This window comes from Tachypleus tridentatus, chromosome 13 (assembly GCF_004210375.1).
Source record: "Tachypleus tridentatus isolate NWPU-2018 chromosome 13, ASM421037v1, whole genome shotgun sequence".
NCBI lineage: Eukaryota > Metazoa > Arthropoda > Merostomata > Xiphosura > Limulidae > Tachypleus > Tachypleus tridentatus.
The window spans coordinates 266,300,601-266,325,148 of record NC_134837.1 but is presented as its reverse complement, the minus strand read 5'-3'; the positions used below and the strand labels follow the sequence as shown (position 1 = coordinate 266,325,148).

At 35.5% G+C, this 24,548-nt stretch overlaps 1 protein-coding gene across 1 annotated transcript; it reads right to left on the bottom strand.

Annotated features, from left to right (window-relative positions):
• Positions 1 to 1,391: 1,391 nt before the first annotated feature.
• Positions 1,392 to 24,097, bottom strand: LOC143239661 (FMRFamide-activated amiloride-sensitive sodium channel-like). The gene is made up of 7 exons (XM_076480992.1): positions 23,709 to 24,097; positions 16,752 to 16,899; positions 16,411 to 16,598; positions 13,528 to 13,637; positions 12,810 to 12,973; positions 4,446 to 4,529; positions 1,392 to 1,612 (listed from the first exon to the last, which is right to left on the bottom strand). The coding sequence occupies exons 1-7, from the start codon at positions 23,936 to 23,938 to the stop codon at positions 1,454 to 1,456; spliced, it is 1,083 nt and encodes a 360-aa protein (XP_076337107.1). The 5' UTR covers positions 23,939 to 24,097; the 3' UTR covers positions 1,392 to 1,453.
• Positions 24,098 to 24,548: the final 451 nt, after the last annotated feature.

Below are 24,548 nucleotides of genomic sequence, written 5' to 3'. Positions count from 1 at the left end.
TAACATGCATACTTAGTGTTCTACATAAGTACCATAAAAATATTAGGTTATACACTTATTATACAGATTAAAAAGATTCATTTTACAAAATATTCTTATATATGAAGATTTTTAGTAAATTGTACACCAGTAAATGTTAGTAGTAAACTCGAGAATGGTTTTGTTCACAATTTACAATCCAGAGTCACCTGACAGAATGGAAGATAATGAAAGTAAAATAAACCAGTGATAAGTTGGAGTGTACTGCATTATGAAAACATCAGTTGTTTACACAAGAAATATAAATCATGAAACAGAACATGATCCATTTCACAAAATATGATAAGTACAAAGTAGAAAGAAACACCAAAATGAATGTTACAGTAAATACATTTTACTTCTGTATGACATTGTGGCAAACATATATCCACATACATACATATACATGTATGTAGTTTTATTCAGAAGTTACATTGTTTAGAAAATATCAACAAATCACATGAAAACTTTGTATGTATTAATCCTATTAAGTTGTTATCAGCTTCATCTTTCATTCATTTTAAAATACTATTTACTGTTCTACTTCACATACAGTTACTAAGGGTAATCACACAGGTACTAAGGTAAATCATAAAGTTACTAAAGCTAATCACTCAGTTAATAAGGCTAATCATACAGGTACTAAGGCCAATCATACAGTTATTGAGGTTACTCACACAGTTACTAAGGTTAATCACACAGATACTAAGGCGAATCATGCAGTTACTAAGGCTAAGGCTAATACTTAGTAAGAAATGTCATTTCACACAACATTTGCAAAGAATGTACTTTTATAGTAGAATGGAGCTTGCACACTTTTGATATTTATGTAATTTTTTAAACTACTTACGGTTAATAGTGTAAACCATCCACTGTTAAGACAGCAGTAAGTGTTTGGATTTATAATATTAAAATCAGTGGTACAATGCTCTTTGACAGACATAACAAATAGCACAATGTGGTTTAGTTATAATAAAACGAACACTCTCCGTCAATATGAGTTATGGTTATACTCACAGAAACTATTAATTATACAATTCCTAGGTCTATCTTTTTCCATATACTATTCATTTCATTTGGGACATAGATTTATTAAGGATGTTCATAAATACTAGTATTTACTTACCTTCAGTTCCTTCCTTATGTTAGCACAATGGTACTACAGTAATAGTGTTCTATACATACAATCAGTACTTTCCTGAAGGAAGCATGGTACTACTAAATAAATACCTTTCTTTTCTCACCACCAGTACCTTCCCTAAAGTAACATGGTTGTGCTACATTATAACTGTTCTTTACTTACCATCAGTACCTTCTTTAAGTTAGCAGGGTGGTACCAGATAAATACTGTTCTTTACTTACCATCAGTACCTTCTTTAAGTTAGCAGGGTGGTACTAGATAAATACTGTTCTTTCCTTATTATCAGTACCTTCCTTAAGGTAGCAGGGTTGTACGCATAAATACTGTTCTTTTCTTACCATCATTAGCTTCTTTAAGGTGGCAGGGTGGTACGCCATCAGGTAAATTAATTGTTGGGTCCCCGCATCCACATGTTTCATTATTTAAAAGTTGTAAACATTTCTGGAAGCATTGCTGGTTAAGAAAAGATAAAATACATTATAATAAAAGATAAAATAGTTCATACAATCATACAGTTACATTGTGTTTATACAGCTCAGCACTAAGATCTATTGTTTATAGTGATAATTTAAGGTTTGATCCCTAGAGAGAACAAAGACGTAAAAGCTCATTGAGCAACGTTGTTGAATTTATGAAATAAAACAAGTTTTATTATACATATATAGAAAGCCTTTGAGAGTTTTGGCGGCTCGTGTGATAATAAACAGTCCTCGTATTTAACTGGAAAGTGATTGATCCCAGCTGGTCAAGATAGTTATTGTAAAGAATTTCAAGATCTTCAAATCGTGTCATGAACAAAGTATCACGTAGATGGTGGAAGGTGAGATGTGAGGAACAAGGTTTAGCAGATTATTGTAGTAGTACCACGAAGTACCTTTAGTAGATTATTGTTTGGAGAAGTTCAGGTACCACGAAGTACCTTGAGTAGATTAATATGTATGCAAAAACGGCTCGTTTGGGTTGAGAAAATATTTTACATAGAAGAGCGAACAACGTTTCGACCTTCTTCAGTCATCGTCAGGTTCACAAAGAAAGAGGTAACTGACCGAAAGCTGACCACATGTTTGAAAGGGGTTGTGTAACTGTGTGTCGAAATGTAGAGGGCGGTATTAGATGTTTGAATATATAATTTTATTTATTTTATTTTATTAATATAGGTATAAAGGCGTTCCTTTATATTGGTTTATTTTGGGTTTAAGTTGTTGTATAAGTAAGGCTTCTTTAATTTTGCGTTTGTTTATGTTTGTTTCTTTATTTAGTATTTGAGTGTTTTCTACGGTTATGTTGTGTTTATTTGACTTGCAGTGTTCGAAAACGTGTGAAGGTGACTTTTTATGTTCTTTGAATCTGGTTTCCATTTTTCTACTTGTTTCTCCAATATAGAAGTCGTGGCAGTTATCACAGTTATTTATAAATAATGTTGGTGTGGTGTTTGTCAGTGTAGTTTTTACATAGTATAGACCTCAGTTTTGTGCCTGATTTTTGAATAAATCTACCTTGAGTAGATTCTTGTTTGGAGGAGTTCAGGTACCAAGAAGTACCTTGTGTAGATTATTGTTTGGAGGAGTTCAGGTACCACGAAGTACCTTGAGTAGATTATTGTTTGGAGGAGTTCAGGTACCACGAAGTACCTTGAGTAGATTATTGTTGGGATGAGATCAGGTGCTAAGGTCAAATTTCTTGGCTATAAATGAAAGTGGTTAGAGGTCGGTCTGTATATAGATGCAGCACTGCACCATTAGAGGTAATAGATGATATATGGTATACAAAAAGGCTCCACGACTATTAAACTCCCCTAACCTGTAAATAAGTAAGTATAAGAAACAGATGACTATCACTAATAACAAATTAAGGAAAGTACATTAAATTATTTAAGGAACACAGAAATTTCAGATTTGTCACAATAAAATTTGTGTCGAAATACTTTAATGGATGAAAGTTATTAAATCAGTAACTTGTAATTATGACAGAAATCAAGTTGTATATAATATATAAATAATCTTAAGAAACTTTAATTTACATAATTCACTAAAAATGCATATAATAGATACATTAATCAATACTGTATCAGGACATTAACAATACGCCTAAGTGACTAGTATAGTGTTGATCCGAAAACCAAACACTTGGGCCCTGCTCATGCAAAATTGAGCTTTAAATTTTCTGAATTAGGTTATGTTTAGAAGTAAAATTTAAATCCCACGTTTAAATTGGTGTAGCCAAAAAATTGGCAGTTGATTCTACTCACTAACTGCCTTCCCTTTAACCTATCAGGTCTGGCATGACCAGGTGGGTTAAGGCGTTCGAGTCGTAATCCAAGGGTCGCGGGTTCGAATCCCCCGTCACACTAAACATGCTCGCCCGTTCAGCCGTGGGAGCCTTATAATGTGATGATCAATCCCACTATTCGTTAGTAAAAGAGTAACCCAAGGGTTGGTGGTTGGTGATAATGCCTAGCTGCCTTCCCTCTAGTAATACAGTGCTAAAGTAGGGACTGCTAGCGCAGATAGCACTCGTGTAGCTTTGTACAAAATTCAAAAACAACACTATTAATCGATTGACTCAGTATTAATAATGACAAGGTAGCCCGAGGGTCAAACAAACAAACGAAACTCTTCAACACTGGATATTCCAGGTTAGAAACTTCTCAGTGTTAACATTTTTTTTTTCAGTCTTTTCAAATGGAATTCATTTACTATCATCGCTAATGATGGAAAAATAAACAGGATAGATATTTATAATTATTTTATTTAAAATATTTAGGAAAATGATCGTGTGTGTGAGTGTGTTTGTAGTTAAGTACAAAGCTATGCCTGTGGTGTCTATGTTGTATAGGTTTACAACAATGCATCTAGGAACAGTAATATATAATCAGTCAAAATACATTGGATAAGGTTGAATTAAAACATGTTAAAATACAGAGGTTAAGATTGAATTAAGACTATAAATACACAGGTTAAGATTGAATTAAGACTATAAATACACAGGTTAAGGTTGAATTAAGACTACAAATACAGAGGTTAAGATTGAATTAAGACTACAAATACAGAGGTTAAGATTGAATTAAGACTACAAATACACAGGTAAAGGTTGAATTAAAACATGTTAATATACGAAGGTCAAGGTTGAAATGAAACATGTTAAAATGCAAAGGTTAAGGTTGAATTAAAACACATTAAGTTCTGATTGACAATTGAACAAAACAAAAACTCCTATTATTAAAACCACGTGTCTTTATCACGTGTCATATCTTCCTTGTGACGCACTATTCCGTTACGTCACTAACCTTCTTGTTGTAAGCATCTGATTCGTTTTTGTCATCTTTGTAACATCCATCACTGTATGGCTCTGGTAAACGATGATAGTCCACCTAATTCAATAAGAAAAAGAGAAGCTATTAACACAATTGTTGTAAGAACGAAAACAGCTATTAGCACTATTGTTACAACAGTACCAGCTATAAACACTATTGTTGTTACTGTAGTATCAACTATTAGCATTCTTGTTAGAATAATACCAGCTATTAACGTTCTTGTAATTACAATAGTACCAACTATTAACATTCTTCTAAGAATAGTAGCAGCTATCAATACTATTATTATTACAATAACGCCATCTATATATTATTAACATTCTTATTACAATAATTACAGGTATTAACATTCTTGTTACAATGGTACCAGATATCAACACTCTTGTTACAATAATGCCAGCTATTACCATTCTGGTTATTACAGTAGTACATGCTATTAACACTTGTTACAATAGTACCAGCTCCCAACACTATTCTTATTGCAATAATACCAGCTATTAACATCTTTCTTCAAATAATGCCAGCTATAAACATTCTTGTTATTACAATAGTACCAGCTGTTAATATTCTTGTTACAACAGTACCAACTATTAAAAGGAAAAACAATATTAACAAAATTGTTACATTTAGGTTAGCTATTAACATTATTTTTACAATAACTGTTAACACTATTTTTACAATAAGAATATCTGTTACATCTCTTACTACAATAAGACAACCTATTAACACTGTTGTTAAAATAAGACAACCTATTAACACTGTTGTTAAAATAAGACCACCTATTAACACTGTTGTTAAAATAAGACCACCTATTAACACTGTTGTTAAAAGAAGACAACCTATTAACAGTTGTTAAAATAAGACCACCTATTAACACTGTTGTTAAAATAAGACAACCTATTAACACTGTTGTTAAAATAAGATCACCTATTAACACTGTTGTTAAAATAAGACAACCTATTAACAGTTGTTAAAATAAGACAACCTATTAACACTGTTGTTAAAATAAGACAACCTATTAACACTGTTGTTAAAATAAGATAACCTATTAAGACTCTTCTTGCAATAAGGTTATCTATTGACATTATTATTACAGGAAGACTACCTATCAATACTATTGTTACAATTAGACTACCTATTCACACTATTGTTATAATAAGATTACCTATTGACACCAATGTGACAATAAACCTAACTTTTAATACTATTGCTACAAGAATACTACTTATTAACACTGTTGTTACATTAAGACTACTTATTAATGCTATTGTTACAGTAGGACTACCTATTCACACTATTGTTACAATAAGTCTACCTTTTAAAACTATTGTTACAACAATACTACTTATTGACACTATTGCTACAGTATGCCAACCTACTAACACTGTTCTCATAATAAGACTACCTACTAACACTGGTGTTAAAATAAGACAACCTACAGGAATTATTCTTGTAACTTTTAACACTATTGTTGTAAGAATACTACTTTTTGACACTGTTCTTACAATAAGTCTACCTACTGACACTATTGTTCAAGTAAGACTACATATTGACACTATTCTTATAATAAGTCTACCTTTTAATCCTATTGTCACAACAATATCTTTATTGACACTTGTTACAATAACACTACCTACTGACATTGTGGTTAAAATAAGACTACCTACTTACACTGTTGTCACAATAAAACTACCTATTAATACCATTGTTACAATAACTCTTCATTTTAATACTATTATTACAACAACATAAATTATTAATACTGTTTTTTATAGTTTGTTTAGGCAGCGTATTCATGATGACACTTCGTAGAATGTACAGCAAATACATGTTGTGGAGACACAAGTGTAGAGGACGATGTTTCGAAAGTCTTCCGCCTTTTGTCTTCAGCGGAATACAAAAGGCGTAACTCTTTTCGTCCACTACACTCGTGTCTCCCAACAGGCAGTTATCGCCCATTCAATAAATTTTCAAATTAACACTTTTTGTCACAACAAGACTACCTACTGGCACTGTTGTTAAAATAAGACTACCTATTGGCTCTATTCTTACAATAAGTCTACTTTTATTACTATTGTTACAACAATATTACTCACAAACACTTTTGTTACAATAACACTACCTACTAACACTGTTGTTAAAATAAGAGTACCTTCTGACACTGGTGTTAAAATAAGACAACCTATCGACACTATTGTTACAATAAACCTACCTTTTAATACTATTGTTACAACAATGCTACCTACTGATACTGTTTTTACAGTAAGTCTACCTTTTAATACTATTCCTACAATACAACTACCTATTGACACTATTGTTACAATAAGACTGCCAACTGACACTGTTGTTACAACAATATTACTTTTTGATACTGTTGTTACAATAAGACTACCTACTAACACTATTGTTAAAATAAGATTAAATATTGATACTATTGTTACAATAACTCTACTTTTTAATACTATTGTTACAACCCGGAGCGTAGATCCTGGGGGGATAGAGGGTATACATTCCCCCTTCATTTTAGGTAGGGATTATGGTGCATACAATCATCCCCCCTACAGTTTAGTCTGTTGAATGTTTTTATTGCATCACAGGCCTGCAAATTGTGTGTTTGTTCTTGTGATTCTCGTGTTCTTACCAATCGAATTACATAATTAGGCCAAGATGTTGGCTTTTTCAGTAGCCGAAATGTACATCTTTAACATAGGCGTGCTTCTAAGCTTTTCGATTGAAGCGATAGTTCGTAAGTATCAGTCAGTAGACCTAAGTATACATGCAAGGCTTGCAAGCACTATCACAGAATCTACCTACGTCTTGTACGTAGTGTAAGATTAAGTAAACTTTTCATCACAACAGATTGAACAGAGCATGAAATTGGAAAATATTACTTCCAAGCGTAAACTCCTGTGATCTAGATCTGGAAGGTCATTTGTAGCTTGTGGCTGCATCAATCTTATGTGTATATTGTGCGGCTTTCCTACGCCATTTGTTCTTATGCATGTCTAGCCGGTTTTATTGTCGAACGCCTTACTCTCTTTAGCTGCCGAAGTCGCTGACCGTAGTGTACGTTTAGTGTACAGTTAACGACAGGTTCGGGCCGCTCGGATCCAGACGTGCCCTACATCACTCCCCATCGCTCCCTTTAGTCTGAGCCTCGATTTTACAACAGTGCTCATTAGACCTGTGTTTGTGGCCCTCATTAATCCATGAAATTTCACATTATCACCGCCCTCTAATAAAGTGCTGGTGCTTTATGGTAAAAGAACAATATATTCTCTTATCATAGATAGTTAAAATATTGCATTTTCTTGTATAATTAGAACACAAATGGAGCGATTTCCACAGCCTGAAGTCTCTACTCTAATTGTATTGCTAGTTATTGTTTAGGTGTTTTTATTTAATAGACATGCTTATAGATATTATATCACAACGTGTTTGATGAACTTTAACAGGAATATAATATATTTGTGATTGTTTAAGTATTTATGATAAACTTACAATTACTTGTGTTGTAACTAGCACACATTATTGTCCCAGCGATGCCCAGGCGGTCAGTCGGCTCGGTAGTCACTGTGAGGTTCGCGCGTTCGACTTAAATACATTGTACAGTTCAGTCCTACTTCCATTCTGTTCTATCTTCGTTCGTTGTACGTTAGAGTTTTTCAATAAAGAATGTATTTTAGCCTGTTGAGTCATCTGGGAAACAGACTCCAATTATGACAAGCAACGTCTGGAACTTTCCGATATTAGACAGTTCTGCAAGTCAGTTACTATTACTACAAGTGACAATGTAGATGCAGATAATCCAACAACCTCAAGCAAAGGAATAGAAACTTGCCATACAGAGGAAATACCATGTTCATCAGAGGACGAGTCTGAAAATACTTGTGCAACTATTGCACATCATGAACCACCAGATAGTTGTGAAACAAGTTTGTGCAGTAATGAAAAATCTGACACACCACAGATACAGTGTGGAAAGCCATATCATCCAGATGCACAACTAATACAAGGACAGAAAGCAAAATCTCAAAATATCAACTTCCAGGGCAAGTGGGTTGATGAGTTCCCATGGCTACACTTCGACAATCAGACTCAAAAAGTCATATTCTTTCATTGTGCCAAGGCAGAAAATAGAGGCCTTTTTACAGGAAATTGGAGAGGCCAGTGGAGTATACCTTCATATCCACCGGTTTTTGCAACTGGAGAAAGGCAAAACAGAAATTCAACGAACACCAATCCTCCTCTCAGCACAGATTCGCTATATCTCCAGAAGGTTCACTTGATGTAACTCCAGTGACTGTCCAGCTACATGATGGAAAAAAGAAGCAGCAGGAAGAATGCAAAAAAAGTCTAGCTAAAATATTCAAAAGTTTACGTTTCTTACTGCGTCAAGGTTCAGCATTACGTGGACATACCGATACGGAGAGGAACTTCCTGCAGTTAATGAAGCTCCTGGAAGAGGAAGATCCTGAGTTGACGGCCTACTTATAAAAGAAAACCACATTCACATCACATCAGGTCTGAATGAAATAATGGAGATGTTCAGTCATCAAATACTGAGGAAAGGAACATAGCACACGAAGTGCAGCAAAGTAAAATCTTTGCATTAGTGGTTGATGGAACTCAAGATGTTACAGGTGCCAAACAGGAAACAATATGTGTATGATACGTAGATGAGAACCTTGACGTCCATGAGACATTTCTTGGTTTATACAGTGTTTCCAAAACAACTCGTGAAACAATATCCTCGACTATAATTGATCTACTGACTTGACTCAATTTACCACTGTCAGGATTCAGAGTACAAACTTATGATGGAGCCACTAACATGAGTGGTGCGTACAGTGGATGTCAGGCAAAAATAAAAGAGAAGCAACCGTCAGCTTTGTTTTTTCACTGCGGAGCACACAAAGCTAATTTAATAATGCAACATGCAGTTGAAGCTTGTGAATGTGTTCGAGATTCTATCCAGCGGGAACATGAACTTGGTGTCTTGCTTCAGAGGTAAAGCAAATACAAGACAATATTTGAAAATATTGTATCGTCAGACAGGCACAATGGTCCAGTTAAATACATCCGCCCACTGTGTCCAACACGCTGGTTGTGCCGCCTATCTCCAATTACATGTGCTAATGATCTACAGTGACATTTTTTATTCTTTGTCTGAATTAGCAAATGAAAAATCAGATGTAGCATTGAAAGCACGAGGTATGCCGGACAGATTTGGCAAAGGAAAGACATTTTTAGGATTGTTGATGGCTCAGCATCCATTAGCTGCATGAGAGGAACTAAACCGTGCATTCCAAGCAAAATCAGTGACAGTATCTGGCAAGATTGAAGCATCTGCAATGACAGTTGAGCAGTTGCGGGTATTGTGAACAGAGGAAAATTACAACAAGATATTTGATGAAGCTGACAATAAGGTAACTTCTCTAGATCTGGTACCTATTGAACTACCACGCATCCGCAGACCCCTCCCCCCCAGCAGGATCACAGGTGATGGCTCAGCACACCATTCTGCAAAAGCTAGAGATTACTACAGAAGACAATATTTTGAATTTGTGGACACCGTCATAGAACATCTGACCACTAGATTTAATGCAGACAACAATTACTTGAGGCAATGTCTAGCACTTGAGAACATGATCACATCTGGCAAGATTTACAGCTCGGTTATAAACTTATATCCAGAAATATCTGCACAACGGTTCAAGTTTCAGTTGCCCATGTTCAAAGGAACAACAAAAGCAGTATCTCTGAAAGGTGCGAAGGATGCTTACTGTAAAAGGCATGAAACAAGCCAGCAGATGTTTAGTGAAGTGTTTCTTCTCATGAAAATTTTGCTTGTATGTCCAGTAACCAGCTGCGAATGTGAAAGCAGCTTTTCTGCATTGAGACGGTTGAAGACGTGGTTAAGGTCAACTATGTCTCAGTGCCGCCTCAACCATGTGGCAGTTTGTCACACTCACAAAGGTCGACAAGATAAATATAGAAAAGCTTATGAAAGAATTCATAAACAGATCATCACAAAGGAGGTCTACGTTTAGGAATATGTAGACTAGAAAACTAAATGAATCTTACTTCAATGAAAAGTATGAATAATTATTTGCTACATTGTATTGATGTGTAATTTAAGAATTCGCAAAGACATTTTAATTATTTTTATCAAACAACATGAACAGTTTTTCAGTAGATATAAACTTATCAAGGGTTATTACTAATTTTATTAATATTTGAAAACGTAATTCATGCAATGAAAGTTATCAGTAACCTTGTCAAATATAATGGCCATCTTTTATACTGTGCAGTGTGCAGGAACAAATTCATGTGACAGTTAATTTATGACACATTTGTTTTATCATATTAACATTTTGAAAACTGTTCACAACACCTCACTTATACAAACCTACATGGAAACCTTGAAGTATCGTGGCAACAAGATTACTCTGTGACTGCATGTTTGCAGCTTTCAGGTTCACGTAATCAGAGATTACCAATTTGCAAATTGAACAGTCCACATAAGTGGTTACAAAAATCATCCCCTCATCGGGTGTAAAAAATCTACGCCCTTGGTTACAACGATACTACTTGTTGGTGCAGTTATTACAATAAAACTACCAACTCACACTGTTGTTAAAATATAACTACCTATTCACATTATTGTTACAATAGTCTACATTTTAATACTGTTGTTACAATAAGACTACCTATAAATACTATTGTTACTATAACTTTACCTTTTAATCCTATTGTTACAATAACTTTACCTTTTAATACTATTGTTACAATAACTTTACCTTTTAATACTATTATTACAACAACATAACTTATTAATACTAATCAGTGATGTCGAGAAACCCACTTGTTGAGAAATTTATATGCAAAAACGGCTCGTTTGGGTTGAGAAAATATTTTACATAGAAGAGCGAACAACGTTTCGACCTTCTTCGGTCATCGTCAGGTTCACATACTGTTTTTTATAGTTTGTTTAGGCAGCGTATTCATGATGAAACTTCGTAGAATGCACAGCAAATACATGTTGTGGAGACACAAGTGTAGAGGACGATGTTTCGAAAGTCTTCCGCCTTTTGTATTCCCCTTAAGACGCCCCCACAGCTGAAAGGGAGAGTATGTTTGGTGTGACGGAGATTTGAACTTGCGACCCTCATATTACGAGTCAAGCTCCGGGCCCGGACAGAATGTAGATCGTCTGTTGTGTAGCTTTGTGCTAAATAGAAGTTTTCGTACTACTTACTAGTAATGATTACGAGTCGAGTGTCTTAACTACGTAGCCATGGTCAGCTAAGAAGGTTATGGTAAACAAGAGTCGATAAGCATGGGTAATAATTAAACGGAAAAGTTTTTTGGCCTACACTAGAGGGAGGAGGGCCAGTCAACATTACACCTCCTGCTACGTGGGCTACTTTAATCAAATAGTGTGACTGACTATCACGTTATAACGCCCTCACTGCTGAAAGGGCGAGCTAAAAAGTGATTGTATTCGAACTCACAACTCGCAGGTTGCAAAGTGGTTGGCGCGAGGAGAGTGTTAGACAAAAAATATGTCTGCTCACCATTGAAGATTTTATCAGTTTTATTAGGCGTGAAGTTTGAAATGTTTGGACAAAAGCTCTGGTGACTATACGTTTAGATCATCTAGTGCTGTTATTATCGAACACTGGACGTGAGACGCTCAGCAGAGGGACGCTGCAGGTCTCGACAACAGCGACTACCCTAAACTAAGTTATTACTTTGTTATGAGGGCCTTTACTCTTGGGCCAAATAACTAAGACGGCCGTGACATTTCAAACAATTAGTTTTATTAGTTCTACGTAAAGTTGTTAACTGCCACATCTGATACTGTTTTGTTTTGTTTTTCAAATTGACTCCCAGTACAAAGGCTTGTTCCAGTTCGCTTATTCTCAGGCCTAACTAGTTCAACGTTAATTCTGACGAACATAAGACCGGCGATTATCTAAATCACTTAATGGCTCGGCATGATCGGTTACTCGACTCGTAATCAGAGGGTCACGGGTTCGAATCCCCGTCACACCAAACATGTTCGCCCTCTCAGTCGTAGGGGTGTTATAATGTGACGATCAATATCACTATTCGTTAGTAAAGGAGTAGCTTAAGAGTTGGCGGTGGGTGGTGATGACTAGCTGCCCTCTCTCTTGTCATACACTGCTAAATTAGAGACAGCTAGCGTAAATAGCCTTTGTGTAGCTTTGCGCGAAATTAAAAAATAATCACTTAATTGTTAAATTTAAAGTACGAGACTAAAAAATTTGTTTCTATAAAGTAACATGAAAGTACTACATGAGAGATTACCTGTTCAATCCCCACAGAAAGTGATGTGCCTAGTGCGATGTCTATACCATCATTCTCAATATCAGGCATGGCATGCGGAGAGTGTATTACAAGCCTCAATCGTAAGTCTTCTCCATCCATTGTACTTACCTCTATAGTTTGTACAGCGAACGTAAGAGCTAGACCTATAATAACACAATCACACTTTGCTTTATTATATTTCCGTGAGTTATTGTAAAAGCACAACTTATGATTTGAAGTTTTAACCTGATAAACGTTACGGTTTTTAGTGTTACCAAAACTGAGTTCATGTGTATAATGTTCCATCATTTTTCATTGTAAATACCTTGATATGAATTACTTCATTAGCTGCACAATACGAAGAAATGAAATAAAAAAACCAGAGAAAACCATGTTTAAATTTCGACTTATATGGGGCTGAATTTAAATGCTTGAACAGTTTCGGTCTTACTTTCAATAATTGTTAGGTTTGGTTTAGAGACTTGCTGATTCGTTGAAGTTATAGAAAAACAAAAATAGTAATAAATTATTAAACATTTTTTTCAGAAGTTAGTATTAAACTTATAATCATCAACGTATCTGTGAATATTTTTGATTTTTGACAATAATTCATATTTCTACTTTAATGTCAAAAGTTGACACCTGTTTACCAGATAAAGAAAAAAACATGTATTAGAACATAGCAGCCAAAATAAATAAGTAGAAAACTTCTACCCACCAGCCATAGCTCCTGTAGTTTGTATCAGAGTATCACGACCTTTCATTCCACGTTTAGGGTTAAAGGTAAAACAGTTTCCGTACAGAAAACTCCAAAACGTTGTGAAACTTCTGCCATTTATAATATACACACACATATATATATAGTTAGAAAACGTATTATTTTACATCAGTATATATAAATATATCTTGAATTACATAATAAGAATTACTGATAAATAAATGAACTACACAACAGAAAAGTCACAGTTACCAAATATCTGGGACAAACAAAGTGATTAAACAGTATCAAACTTGAAATGAAGGCAGTGAATGAGTTCGAAATATTCTAGGCTTGACATGGCCAGGTGGTTAAGGCACTCGACCCGTAATCCGAGGGTAACGAGATCTAATTCCGCACACAAAACTCGCTCGCTCTTTCAGCCGTGGGGGCTTTGTAAAGTAACGGTCAATCCCACTATTATTTGGCAAAAGAGTAGCCCAACAGTTGGCGGTGGGTGGTGATGACTAGCTCCCTTCTCTCTAGTCTTACACTGCTAAATTAGGAACGACTAGCGCAGGTAGTTCTCGTATAGCTTTGCGTGAAATTCAAAACAAAAAGCAAACCAAAAAAATATTCTAATACTATAGTTATTGATGTTTTTAACACCATCTAACGGCCATTATAAGAAGCCAACTAATAAGAATTTCACAGGATATATTTGATTGTTTCTTTGTTTTGAATTTTCGCGCAAAGCTACAAAAGGGCTATCTGGGCTAGTCGTCCCTAATTTAGCAGTGTAAGACTAAATGGAAGGTAGCGAGTCATCGCCACCCACCGTCAATTCTTGGGCTACTCTTTTAAAAACTAATATTGGGATTCACCGTCACATAATAACACACCCCACAGCAGAAAGATCAAACATGTGAAGGGGATTTGAACCCGGAACCTCACATTACGAGTCGAGCACCCTCACCACCTGACCATGTCAGGCCTAATATAAATGAATTATTGCTGTTTTTATATAGTACATCATACAGTAGAGGGCTTCGGTAGTCCCAAAGAGGTCCATACAGTTGGTAATAAACGGTCACTTCCACTTTGTCAAAATTTTTTAACTTATTTGTTTTCTCAGTATAAAAGTGTCGTATAATTTATACAGGATACTTATATTATTCAATTATCGAAGAGCACTTACCCAACTACCTGTTAATTACGTAACACATTGCGCATGTAAAAGATACGAATATTCCAGGGTAGGGACTAAAGTGATAAAGACAAACAAATAAACCAAGTGTATGTGTAAAAATGGATGGCATGGACAGAGAAAATTCTATGTAGAAGAGCGAACAACGTTTCGACCTTCTTCGGTCATCGTCAGGTCATCACGAAATAAACCAAGTAAAATCTCAAACAACGATTTAAATTAGTGATAGAGATATTAAAATACTAAATTGATCTACAATGAAAATAATATTTTCTTTCATTAATTACAAAGTAAGTGAACGACTAAGAAAGAGTTGGTGCTACTAAACTGTAGAGTAAAACCAAAAATAGCAAACTGGCAAATTTGATAAACTTGCTATTTCTACACTGCGTTGTCGTCATTAATAAAATAAAGACCTGTGACAATGTGACAGCCTATACAGATCATAGAACATTGAACCATCAGTGGAAACAATGAAACACGAAGATCTGTAACTACCTCAACAGATTATAGAACATTGAACCATTAGTGGAAACATTTAAACCCAAAGATCTGTGACTGCCTCAACAGATCATAGAACATTCAACCAGCAGTGAAAACAATAAAACACAAAGATCTGTGACAACCTGTACAGATAATAGAACATTCAACCAGCAGTGGAAATAATGAAACACAAAGAACTCTGACAGCCTGTATAGACCATAGAACACTCAACCAGCAGTGCAAACATTGAAACAGAAAGAACTGTGATAGCCTCTACAGATCAAAGAACATTCAACCAGCAGTAGAAATAATGAAACGTAAAGAACTAAGTCAGGTGTTGATGTAGTTGATTTAATATTATACAACATAACTTTACATTCGATTAACCTTTTATCTCATTAGTTAGAAATGTTTTGTCGAATTCTACCTCTCAGCAGTAGACCTGGACAAAGACTACTTCACAAATATGTCAGGGTACCATCTTTATTTCCTTCAGAAGTTTTGCATAAAAGTATAGAAAGGTCACCTAAGTATAGTTGTCACTAGTATTGAGCTGAAAAAACTAGTTAACAACAACCATCGTCTACTCTTGGGCTACTTAGAAACTAGAGAAAAGGCAACTGGTCAGAAACAGTCACCGTCAACTCTTGCTCTACTTAGAAACTAGAGAGAATATAGCAAGTCAACAACAGTCATCTTCAACTATTGGTCTACTTAGAAACTACAGAGTATACATCTAGTCAACAATAGCTATCGTCAACTCTTGGGCTTCTAAAAAATAGAGAGAAGACAGCTAGTTTGTTTATTTGTTTGTTTTAAATTTCGTGTAAAGCCACACAACGGCTATCTGCGCTAACTGTCCCTAATTTAGTAGTGTAAGACCAGAGGGAAGGCAACTAGTCATCACCACCCACCGCTAACTCTTGGACTACTCTTTTATTAAAGACTAGTGGTATTGACCATCACTTATAACGCCATCACGGTTGAAAGGGCTAGCATGTTTAGAGTGACGGGGATTCGAACCTGCGACCCTCGGATTACGAATCGAGTGCCTTAATCACCTCGCGATGCCGAGCCGGGCCGGGCCCCGGCTAACGATTAATAATTTATTACACTTACGACTCCAAAGAGCTGAAAAAATCTAGAAAGTAAACTTTTCAGTGAGGTTAAGGTAAATACAAGAAACCAAACTTGGGTAATAAAATTCTACTTACGTGCTATAACAGTTAGAGACTTCGTATGAACATTTCGCAAGAATTTCTTGAAGATTTGTGCTGATTTCCATTCGTTGGTTCTCGGTCAGTGATAGGTAAGCATCTACCTTGTTAACAATGTCCTGGTTCTTCTGGACTGTTGTATTGTCGTCGTTGTTTCGGGGGCACGTGATGAACAAGGAGCGGGGCTGACCAAACAACCACATATATACATTGTCTATAATGTTCAATATTCGCCACTCTATCTATAATATGACAGAAACTTGGTTGTGCCTTTCGTCGTAATTGTACAATTTTAATCTGTTTAATTCAATAATCCCAATCAAAAATGTGTAGCTTACCGAAACAAATCCTTGATAATCTGAGTTAGTGTAGTGCAAGTTGTTCAAGTCAAAATCATCCAGTATGGTATCACAGGCTCTCAACAGTGACTTATCTCTTGCAGCACCTTCAGAGTAGCACAGATTTCGTAATTTGTGTTTGTTTATTCTAACCCAAAAACAAGAAACAATCTCTGTATGAACATCTTTTACTATACTATATATATATATATATATATATATATATTAAAATAACGTATGTTATAGTTAGAATAACAAACAACCCTAATAAGAATACTGTGTTATATATACATATGTGTATATAAAAGATGGACAAAACCAAGTGGTTTATATTATCACGAGTTTCACTTTTACTTTAAATTATTACAGATAAACTTGTTTGATCATTCTGTTGGCTAATTGTAATAAGAAGACATCAGAAACTACAGCAGGTGCACCACACATTTCATGATAAAATCTACCTAAAATCAAGAAGTGTTCAGGTGTTAAAATTATGATTTGAGATCATATTTGAACAGATCTTGTCGAGTGCGTTCTAAAACATACAGTCTTTCATATTTTTATGTTATCTAGTAAAAGGTATAACATATTAACAACATATTCAAATCTGCTGTCGGAATATACAGACGTCAGCATATTCGCTTTTCATATGCTTCACAGAGTCTGAATGCTTCTAACACTAAAATCCGGATTTAGATTCTCGTGGTGGGCAGAGAAGAGATAGCCCGTTGTGCAGTTTGTGCTTAAGTTCAAAGAAACAAAACCAGACCACGTAGTAATAAAATTAAAAGAAAAAAGCGACTCTTTCATCAGCAATTTGAGATTTTTTGTTCATTCTCAGAAATTAGTGCTTTGTGTCAGTAAAAACACGGGTTTCTAAGATGATGTAACTGTTTCCCAAAAAAGTTATATATATTTACTTGACCACACATTCATATAATTCGGTAAACATTGGGTTGTAAATTAATATTTATTAGAATCCGCTCATTTTTATTCAAAAATCTTAGAAACATTAATCCGGTGGTGGATGAAATGGTAGTTATTATTGTTCCAAATTGTTAAAGGTTTTTACACGAAACTTTGGTTACTTAACAATCAGGTTTCATTCTGGTAAACAAGAAATAAAACAAACTCATTTATCTCTACAAACAAGCCCAGCATGGCCAGTTGGTTAGGACGCTCGACTTGTAATCCGAGGGTTGCGGATTCAAATCCTCGTCACATCAAACGTGCTCGCCCTTTCAGCCGTGGAAACGTGTTAATGTAACGATCAATCCCATTATTCGTTGGTACAGAGTAGCCCAAGAATTGGCGATGGGTGGCGATGACTAGCTGCCTTCTCTCTAGTCTTACACTGCTAAATTATGAATATCTAGCGCAGATAGCCCTCTTGTAGCTTTGCGCGAAATTCTAAAAACAAAACCGTTAAAGTACAAAACGTTAAAAAAAGCACTTTTATTTTGAAATTATGAACTTCCCATTTAAACAGTTCTGTTCTAAATCATTCATCTTACGTTATTTATTGGTTACTGATTATTTGTTATTATATTAAATATTTATCTGAAATTGCATGATGTAATGCAGAGCTCAAACTCACTCCCGTTCGTCATAAATGAAGTTTCTTCTTCGAAATTTAGGCCTAACATGACCTAGTAGTTATGACAATCGATTCTCAATATATTTTTCACGGTTTCGAATCTCTTCACTGAACATATTCTTCCTTTGTGTTAAAAGGTGTCAGTCAATTCTACTTTTTTGTTGGTAACTTGTAGTCCAAGTGATGGCGATATGTAATTTCCTAATGTCCAGATTAAAGGATGGCGGGCGTACAAAACTATCACTACATCTTCCAAACTGTTGTATTTACACACTATTTTATATTGATAATCGGCCGCTTTAGTCACCATTAGTTTTACCCACGTGACTTTATTAATTTAGTTTATCGATATTTCATCTTTTTTTAAGGTTTAACTTCACCGATTACTTCCAGCTAACTGCTCTGTACATGATCATGGGATTGACAAAGATACAACTGTTACGTTATACATACCCTAGAGTAAGTTTAATTTTTTACTTCTTACTTGATTATTCTAATTACACTGTTAATATGATTTGCTATTTATTTTACGATTTGGTATTTACTTCATATAATTTGTTATTTATCATTACTTTACAAACATTGACTTCTTCACTGGAACTTTGTAAACCACCCTGCTAGCAACACGTCTGGCACCAATTTCTTTGTTTATTTTGAATTTCGCGCAAAGCTACACGAGGGCTATCTGCGTTAACCTTTCCTAATATAGCAGTTAGACATCACCAACTACCGCCAACTTTTGGGTTACTCTTTTACCAACGAATAGTGGGATTGACCGTACATTATAACACTCTCATGGCTGAAAAGGCGATTATGTTTGGTGTGATAAGGATTCGAACCTGTGACTCTAATACTGCGAGTCAGGCGCCCATAAAGACCTGGCCATGCCAGACCTGCACTAATTTATCTCATATATTTAGATACTCTAAAGCAGGGGTGTGCAACAGGCGGCCCGCGGGCCACAACCCGGCCCGCCAAGCCATTTAGTGTGGCCCTAGTTGTTGTAATCTAACCATGTGGCCTGATCTGTAATCCAACGCAAATGGAATATTTTTAAAAGCATCGATCCTACGGGATTCCCAGGCTTCGACTCGACAAACTTCTAAAATTATCTTTGCTAGAGAGGAGCAGGCCGAATTCGATTGGTCGGCCTCCTTAGGGCATGAATAGGTGACGTGCACTAGCACTATTGTCTACGACTCAACGTCATGTCCTGAACCTCGCCTTCGCCCGCTGGCGACAATTTTCCCTAACCTCTGCTGTCCGTCATTCATTATTGGTGAAAATTTTATTACCTTTTACAGTTACTACAAGAGATTGAAGGTAAATTGATTATTATTTAGCATATTGTTGTGACTTTACTGAATTTATTAAATTTTTTGCTTTCAGATGCATCTGATTCTATGTACAGTGTGACCTCGTTATTCGCGGGGGTTACGTTCTTTACCTTCCCGCGAATAGCGAAAAACCGCGAATATTGAATGCAGTTTTAAAACGTATATGTATGCGATTATATACTATATGAAATGCTTCCCAAACACTAATGATACTTATACTCATTGATGCAGTAATAATGTAGCAATATTGCATACTGTTATGTATTTCACTAAATTGTACCGTGCGTTACCGGGCTGTGCTTTGCCGTTTGCGTTGTTGGGGAAGCTGAGGCAGTCAGCCAATAGCAGTCCAATCTTGTTTGGTGAAGACGACAATTGATAAAAACGGCTTGATTGAGTAAATACAACAGAAATCTCCTCGAAAAGCCCTTTCAGTCTCTGTGACCTACAAAAACGCAGTTCGCGCATAACCCGCGAATATGCGGGGCCGCGAATGGCGAACCGCGAATAGGCGAGGTCACACTGTATTTTGCTATTCTCAATTAATTTAAGTACCGGAAGGCTATGATCGGGATGCCAATTTAGAAACATGTGTTTCTGTCCATAAGAGGTTCCATGTGTAAATAAATTCTATGTTTTTTCTACTTTGCTATTTTCGTGAGAATAATTTTTGTTTTGATTTCAGGGCTAGTAAAATGTCAGCAGTTAAGAAACGAAAATTGATGATGAGGGAAGGTTATTCAACAGTGAATGGTGCACAAAATATTTTGTTGTCCCACATAATCAAGGTGTTGTCTGCCTCGTCTGTCAAACTACAATTGCAGTCATGAAAGAGTACAATATTAAGCGACATTACGCAACTAAGCACTCCTCCCAGCTTGATGAAATTGTTGGTCAGGCACGAAAGGACAAAATTGAACATTTAAAAACATCTATTGAAAAGCAACAAGGTGTTTTTACCACTTTCAAGAAAAATTCAGAACTGGTGACAAAACTGAGTTTTAAGCTTTGTGAATGTATGGCAGAAAAGGGAAAGCCTTTCAGTGATGGAGAATTTATTAAAATTGTTTAACAATATTCACAGAACATGCATGTCCAGAGAAAAAATATTTGGTGGAGCAAACTAGCCTTTCCCGCTTTACTGTCTCACGCAGGACAAAAGATCTTTCAGAGGACATCAAAGAAACTTTGAAAGAGAGATTGAATTCGTGTGAAGCTTTCAGTCTGGCTTTGGATGAAAGCACTGATATCAATGACACATCCCAACTTGTCATTTTCATCAGAGCTGTTACTGCAGGCTTTGATGTTTTCGAAGAGTTTTAGATATGGCAAGCCTTTCCTCCACAACCACAGGACAGGATATTTGTGAACAAGTGCTTAAGGTTGTAGAAAAATTTGAACTGAATCCTTATAAATTATGTGGTGTTACAACAGATGGTGCTCCTTCCATGACAGGTAGGACAAATGGATTCATCAAGAAATTTCTAACTGCAATTGGAGCACAAGACGTAGTTGTAAGCCATTGCATTATTCACCAAGAGAGCTTGTGCACCAAAGTTCTGGATTTTGCAGAAGTCATGAAAAATGTCGTCCAATGCGTAAATTATATTCGAACACGAGGATTAAATCATCGACAATTTAAAACTTTTTGTAGATGAGCTGGACAGTGAGTATTCAGATGTTTTGTACTTCTCTGCTGTACGTTGGCTTAGTAGAGCTGCTACTTTGAAGAGATTCTGGAATCTGCGAGAGGAGATTAAGTTCTTCATGGAGAGCAAACGTCAGAATGTGGACTTCTTGAGAAATGAGAACTGGCTGAATGACTTAGCATTCCTCACAGACATTACACAGCATCTGTCTGATTTAAACTTAAAACTACAAGGGAAAAGTCAACTTGTGAATAAGTTGTTTGAGCATATTTGTGCTTTTGAGAAGAAATTGGAACTTTTCCAGGTTCAGTTGAGAAGAGCCATATTTACCCATTTTACATGTCTTGCAACCAGGAAACTGGAATTTCCTAATCTGGATTGCACCAAATATGGAACCAGTGTACAAAAGCTGCGTGATGAGTTTGCAAACAGATTTCCAGATTTCAGACAAACTGAAATTAGATTGAAATTGTTCGCTCAACCTTTTGATTTGGCAGTGGAAGACAGTCCTGATGATTGCCAAATGGAACTCATTGAACTGCAGGCTGACATGGACACTAAAAGGAAATTCTCTGAAAACAGTTTACTAGGCTTTTACAAACTCTGTGTACGTGAAAAGTTTCCCAATTTGTCCCGTCATGCACAAAGAATTGCCTCCCTTTTTGGTAGCACCTACTGCTGTGAGCAATTTTTCTCCAAAATGAAGCTCATCAAAATCAAATGTAGAAGTCAGCTGACTGATGAACATTTGACCAGTCAGTTAAGAGTGGCAACCACTTCTGTCAAAGCTGATATTGACAAGCTCTGCAAGGACTCTAAATTTCAAGTGTCGCACTAAAATGATCACTCATGCAAAAATATAAAATATTATTGCTTGCATTTTGAGAATTTTTTTTAATTTATTGTGCATGTACACGAATAAGCTTGTTTTTTAAGTGGCCCCGCTTGATTGATGAAGTTGGTTATATGGCCCACCGACGAAAAAATGTTGCACACCCCTGCTCTAAAGCCACGTAGCTGTAATTGCTTCATTAGTCACTGGAGGTTAAGCAGGATTGTGTACAGTTTTGGTTGTGTTGGAATTTAATGATTGATTGATTGATTGATTTAGTGTTTTATGGCACAAAGCAGCGAGGCTATCTGCGCCAGACATTCGGTAAAAATGTAAAAAAAATAAATAAATAAATAAATGTAGTAATAGATATAAATGGAACTGAAGGTAAAACAAAAAAGTATAAAACCAATGTTGACACCTAGTCTACAATGTTAAGATAAAAGGTAGAGTATAAGAAGTTGTAAGGTATTTACTCTAGCAAAAAGGTAATGATCATAACCCGCCAGGAAGATTAACAGGTAAGTTCAAGAACCACCGTCAATCACCTGAAGTTGGCCTTTCCAGTCCTGGTTCTGGGTTATGTGTCATAGCAGCTATTATCAAAATGTAAAAGAAAGTAAAAGTTTTAAAAGACACTCCGCAAAATCGTAATAATGAGTAGCCAAATGTCCAGTAAAAGGATAAAGTCAAGTAAATGGAGTAAAATTTGTAGAAGTAATTGAAGATAGAAGCAAAACGGCAATTAAGACAGAAAATGGCGTAAAAAACCAATGTTGACATCCAGTCAACAAGGTTGTAAAGAACTACCTGTAGCAGAATGGTAATGATCGTAACCCGCCAGGAAGACTAACAGGTAAGTATAAAAACCACCGTCAGTCACCTGAAGTTGGTCTTTCCAGTCCTGGTTCCGGGTTATGAGTCAATATGGCCAGTACTAAAAAGTTAATTAGTAAAAGTGTGAAATAGGAATTTAATGAAGCTAGCATCTAGTTTTATATTTTCAGGAATGTAAAGTACACAATATTATTTTCCTACTATTACTTTTATTAACAGTATTGCTTATGAAATTTAGTATATATATATATATATATACATACATTTATTATATTTATTACAGTAATTTATCATATTATTTTGCGTTATTAGGTTAATATATATTTATTCATGCATATATGGAGTTAGGACTAACATAAATCTCCTAAGCCGTCTGAGCCATCTGAGATATTAACGGGATTACGTCTGAAAACACCTCGAATAATAATCTTGATCGAACTATTAAATTAATGTGTTCATTTAGACCAAGAAGTGTGTATTCATTACAGTGTTAATATTTAAACCTGATCTGCTTCCATAAGAAGTAAATAGTGCCAACTATAAATGTCATTTTCAATAAACAATAGCTGTTAGAATAAACACTGCTTAATCGTAACTTGTATAAAACAAAAAATCGTCTCAGAAATAACCTGTAGCAGGCAAGTGTATGAGAAACCCCGTTATTAATCCTCTGTCACATACACACAATAAATAAACCAAACTTACCTATGTCTGTTACATATCGTTACCCCTGGAAACAACATAATTCCACTGTCGTTTACCTTAACATTCAGGACCACAGGATAAGAAAAGTACTCCTGTAGGAAAGCTCCATAGTAGTAAACACAGCACGACAAAGAAGCCAGACTCATTACTACCAAAAGTAATCGTTGAGCAAAGAGCCCATGACTATCAAAGTGTTTGTCCTCTTTTGTAGTCTGGTTCTTCTCAACCATGATAACTTCTTGATCTGAAACTAAGAACACTTCTTTACAAACGATCTCTAAACACTGTTATATATAAGCTTCAATTCCACGGTATGACAAGCCTCGTTCTGGACTTCCCATGATGCTTTGCACGAAGCCGTAATGAGGCTGAACTAAAAGTTGAGAAGTTTTTCGAGTTATTAAATGGACAAACAGAAACTCATACTATTATTATGTAAATACTGATGTTCAACGTTTATATATCTTTTTAAATGACTGTATACAGAAATCTTATTTGCAAATTTCATGGGAATAGCTGTGTCAGGGTACTTTTCGTTCCACACACTTCACTGTTACACAATAAATGTAAATTGGAATTATGACAAAGACACTGACTATTCACTTATATTTAAATGTTTCGATTTGTTTAACATAATAAAGATCACATTGATAAAAGAACGAAATAAACGACAGCTTCGCTAAGCCTAAATACTATGGTGATTCTACTGGTTCAAAAAATAATTAAAGTAATAAGGATATAGGCAAAAAGTGATTCAGTTTTTATTTTTTAATTTAACATAATAAAGATTACAATAATAACAGCACGAAATACCCCACAGCTTTCGTTAAACCTAAATAC

Bases quoted from the DNA above. Each gene is read 5' to 3' on its own strand.
- LOC143239661 (XM_076480992.1), bottom strand. From the start codon at position 23,938: ATGGTTGAGAAGAACCAGACTACAAAAGAGGACAAACACTTTGATAGT. The intron at 13,638-16,410 runs GTAAGTAGAATT...TATAAATGGCAG, and splicing joins GTCTCTAACTGTTATAGCAC to AAGTTTCACAACGTTTTGGA. The intron at 1,613-4,445 runs GTTAGTGACGTA...TTTCTTAACCAG, and splicing joins CAGATGCTTACAACAAGAAG to CAATGCTTCCAGAAATGTTT.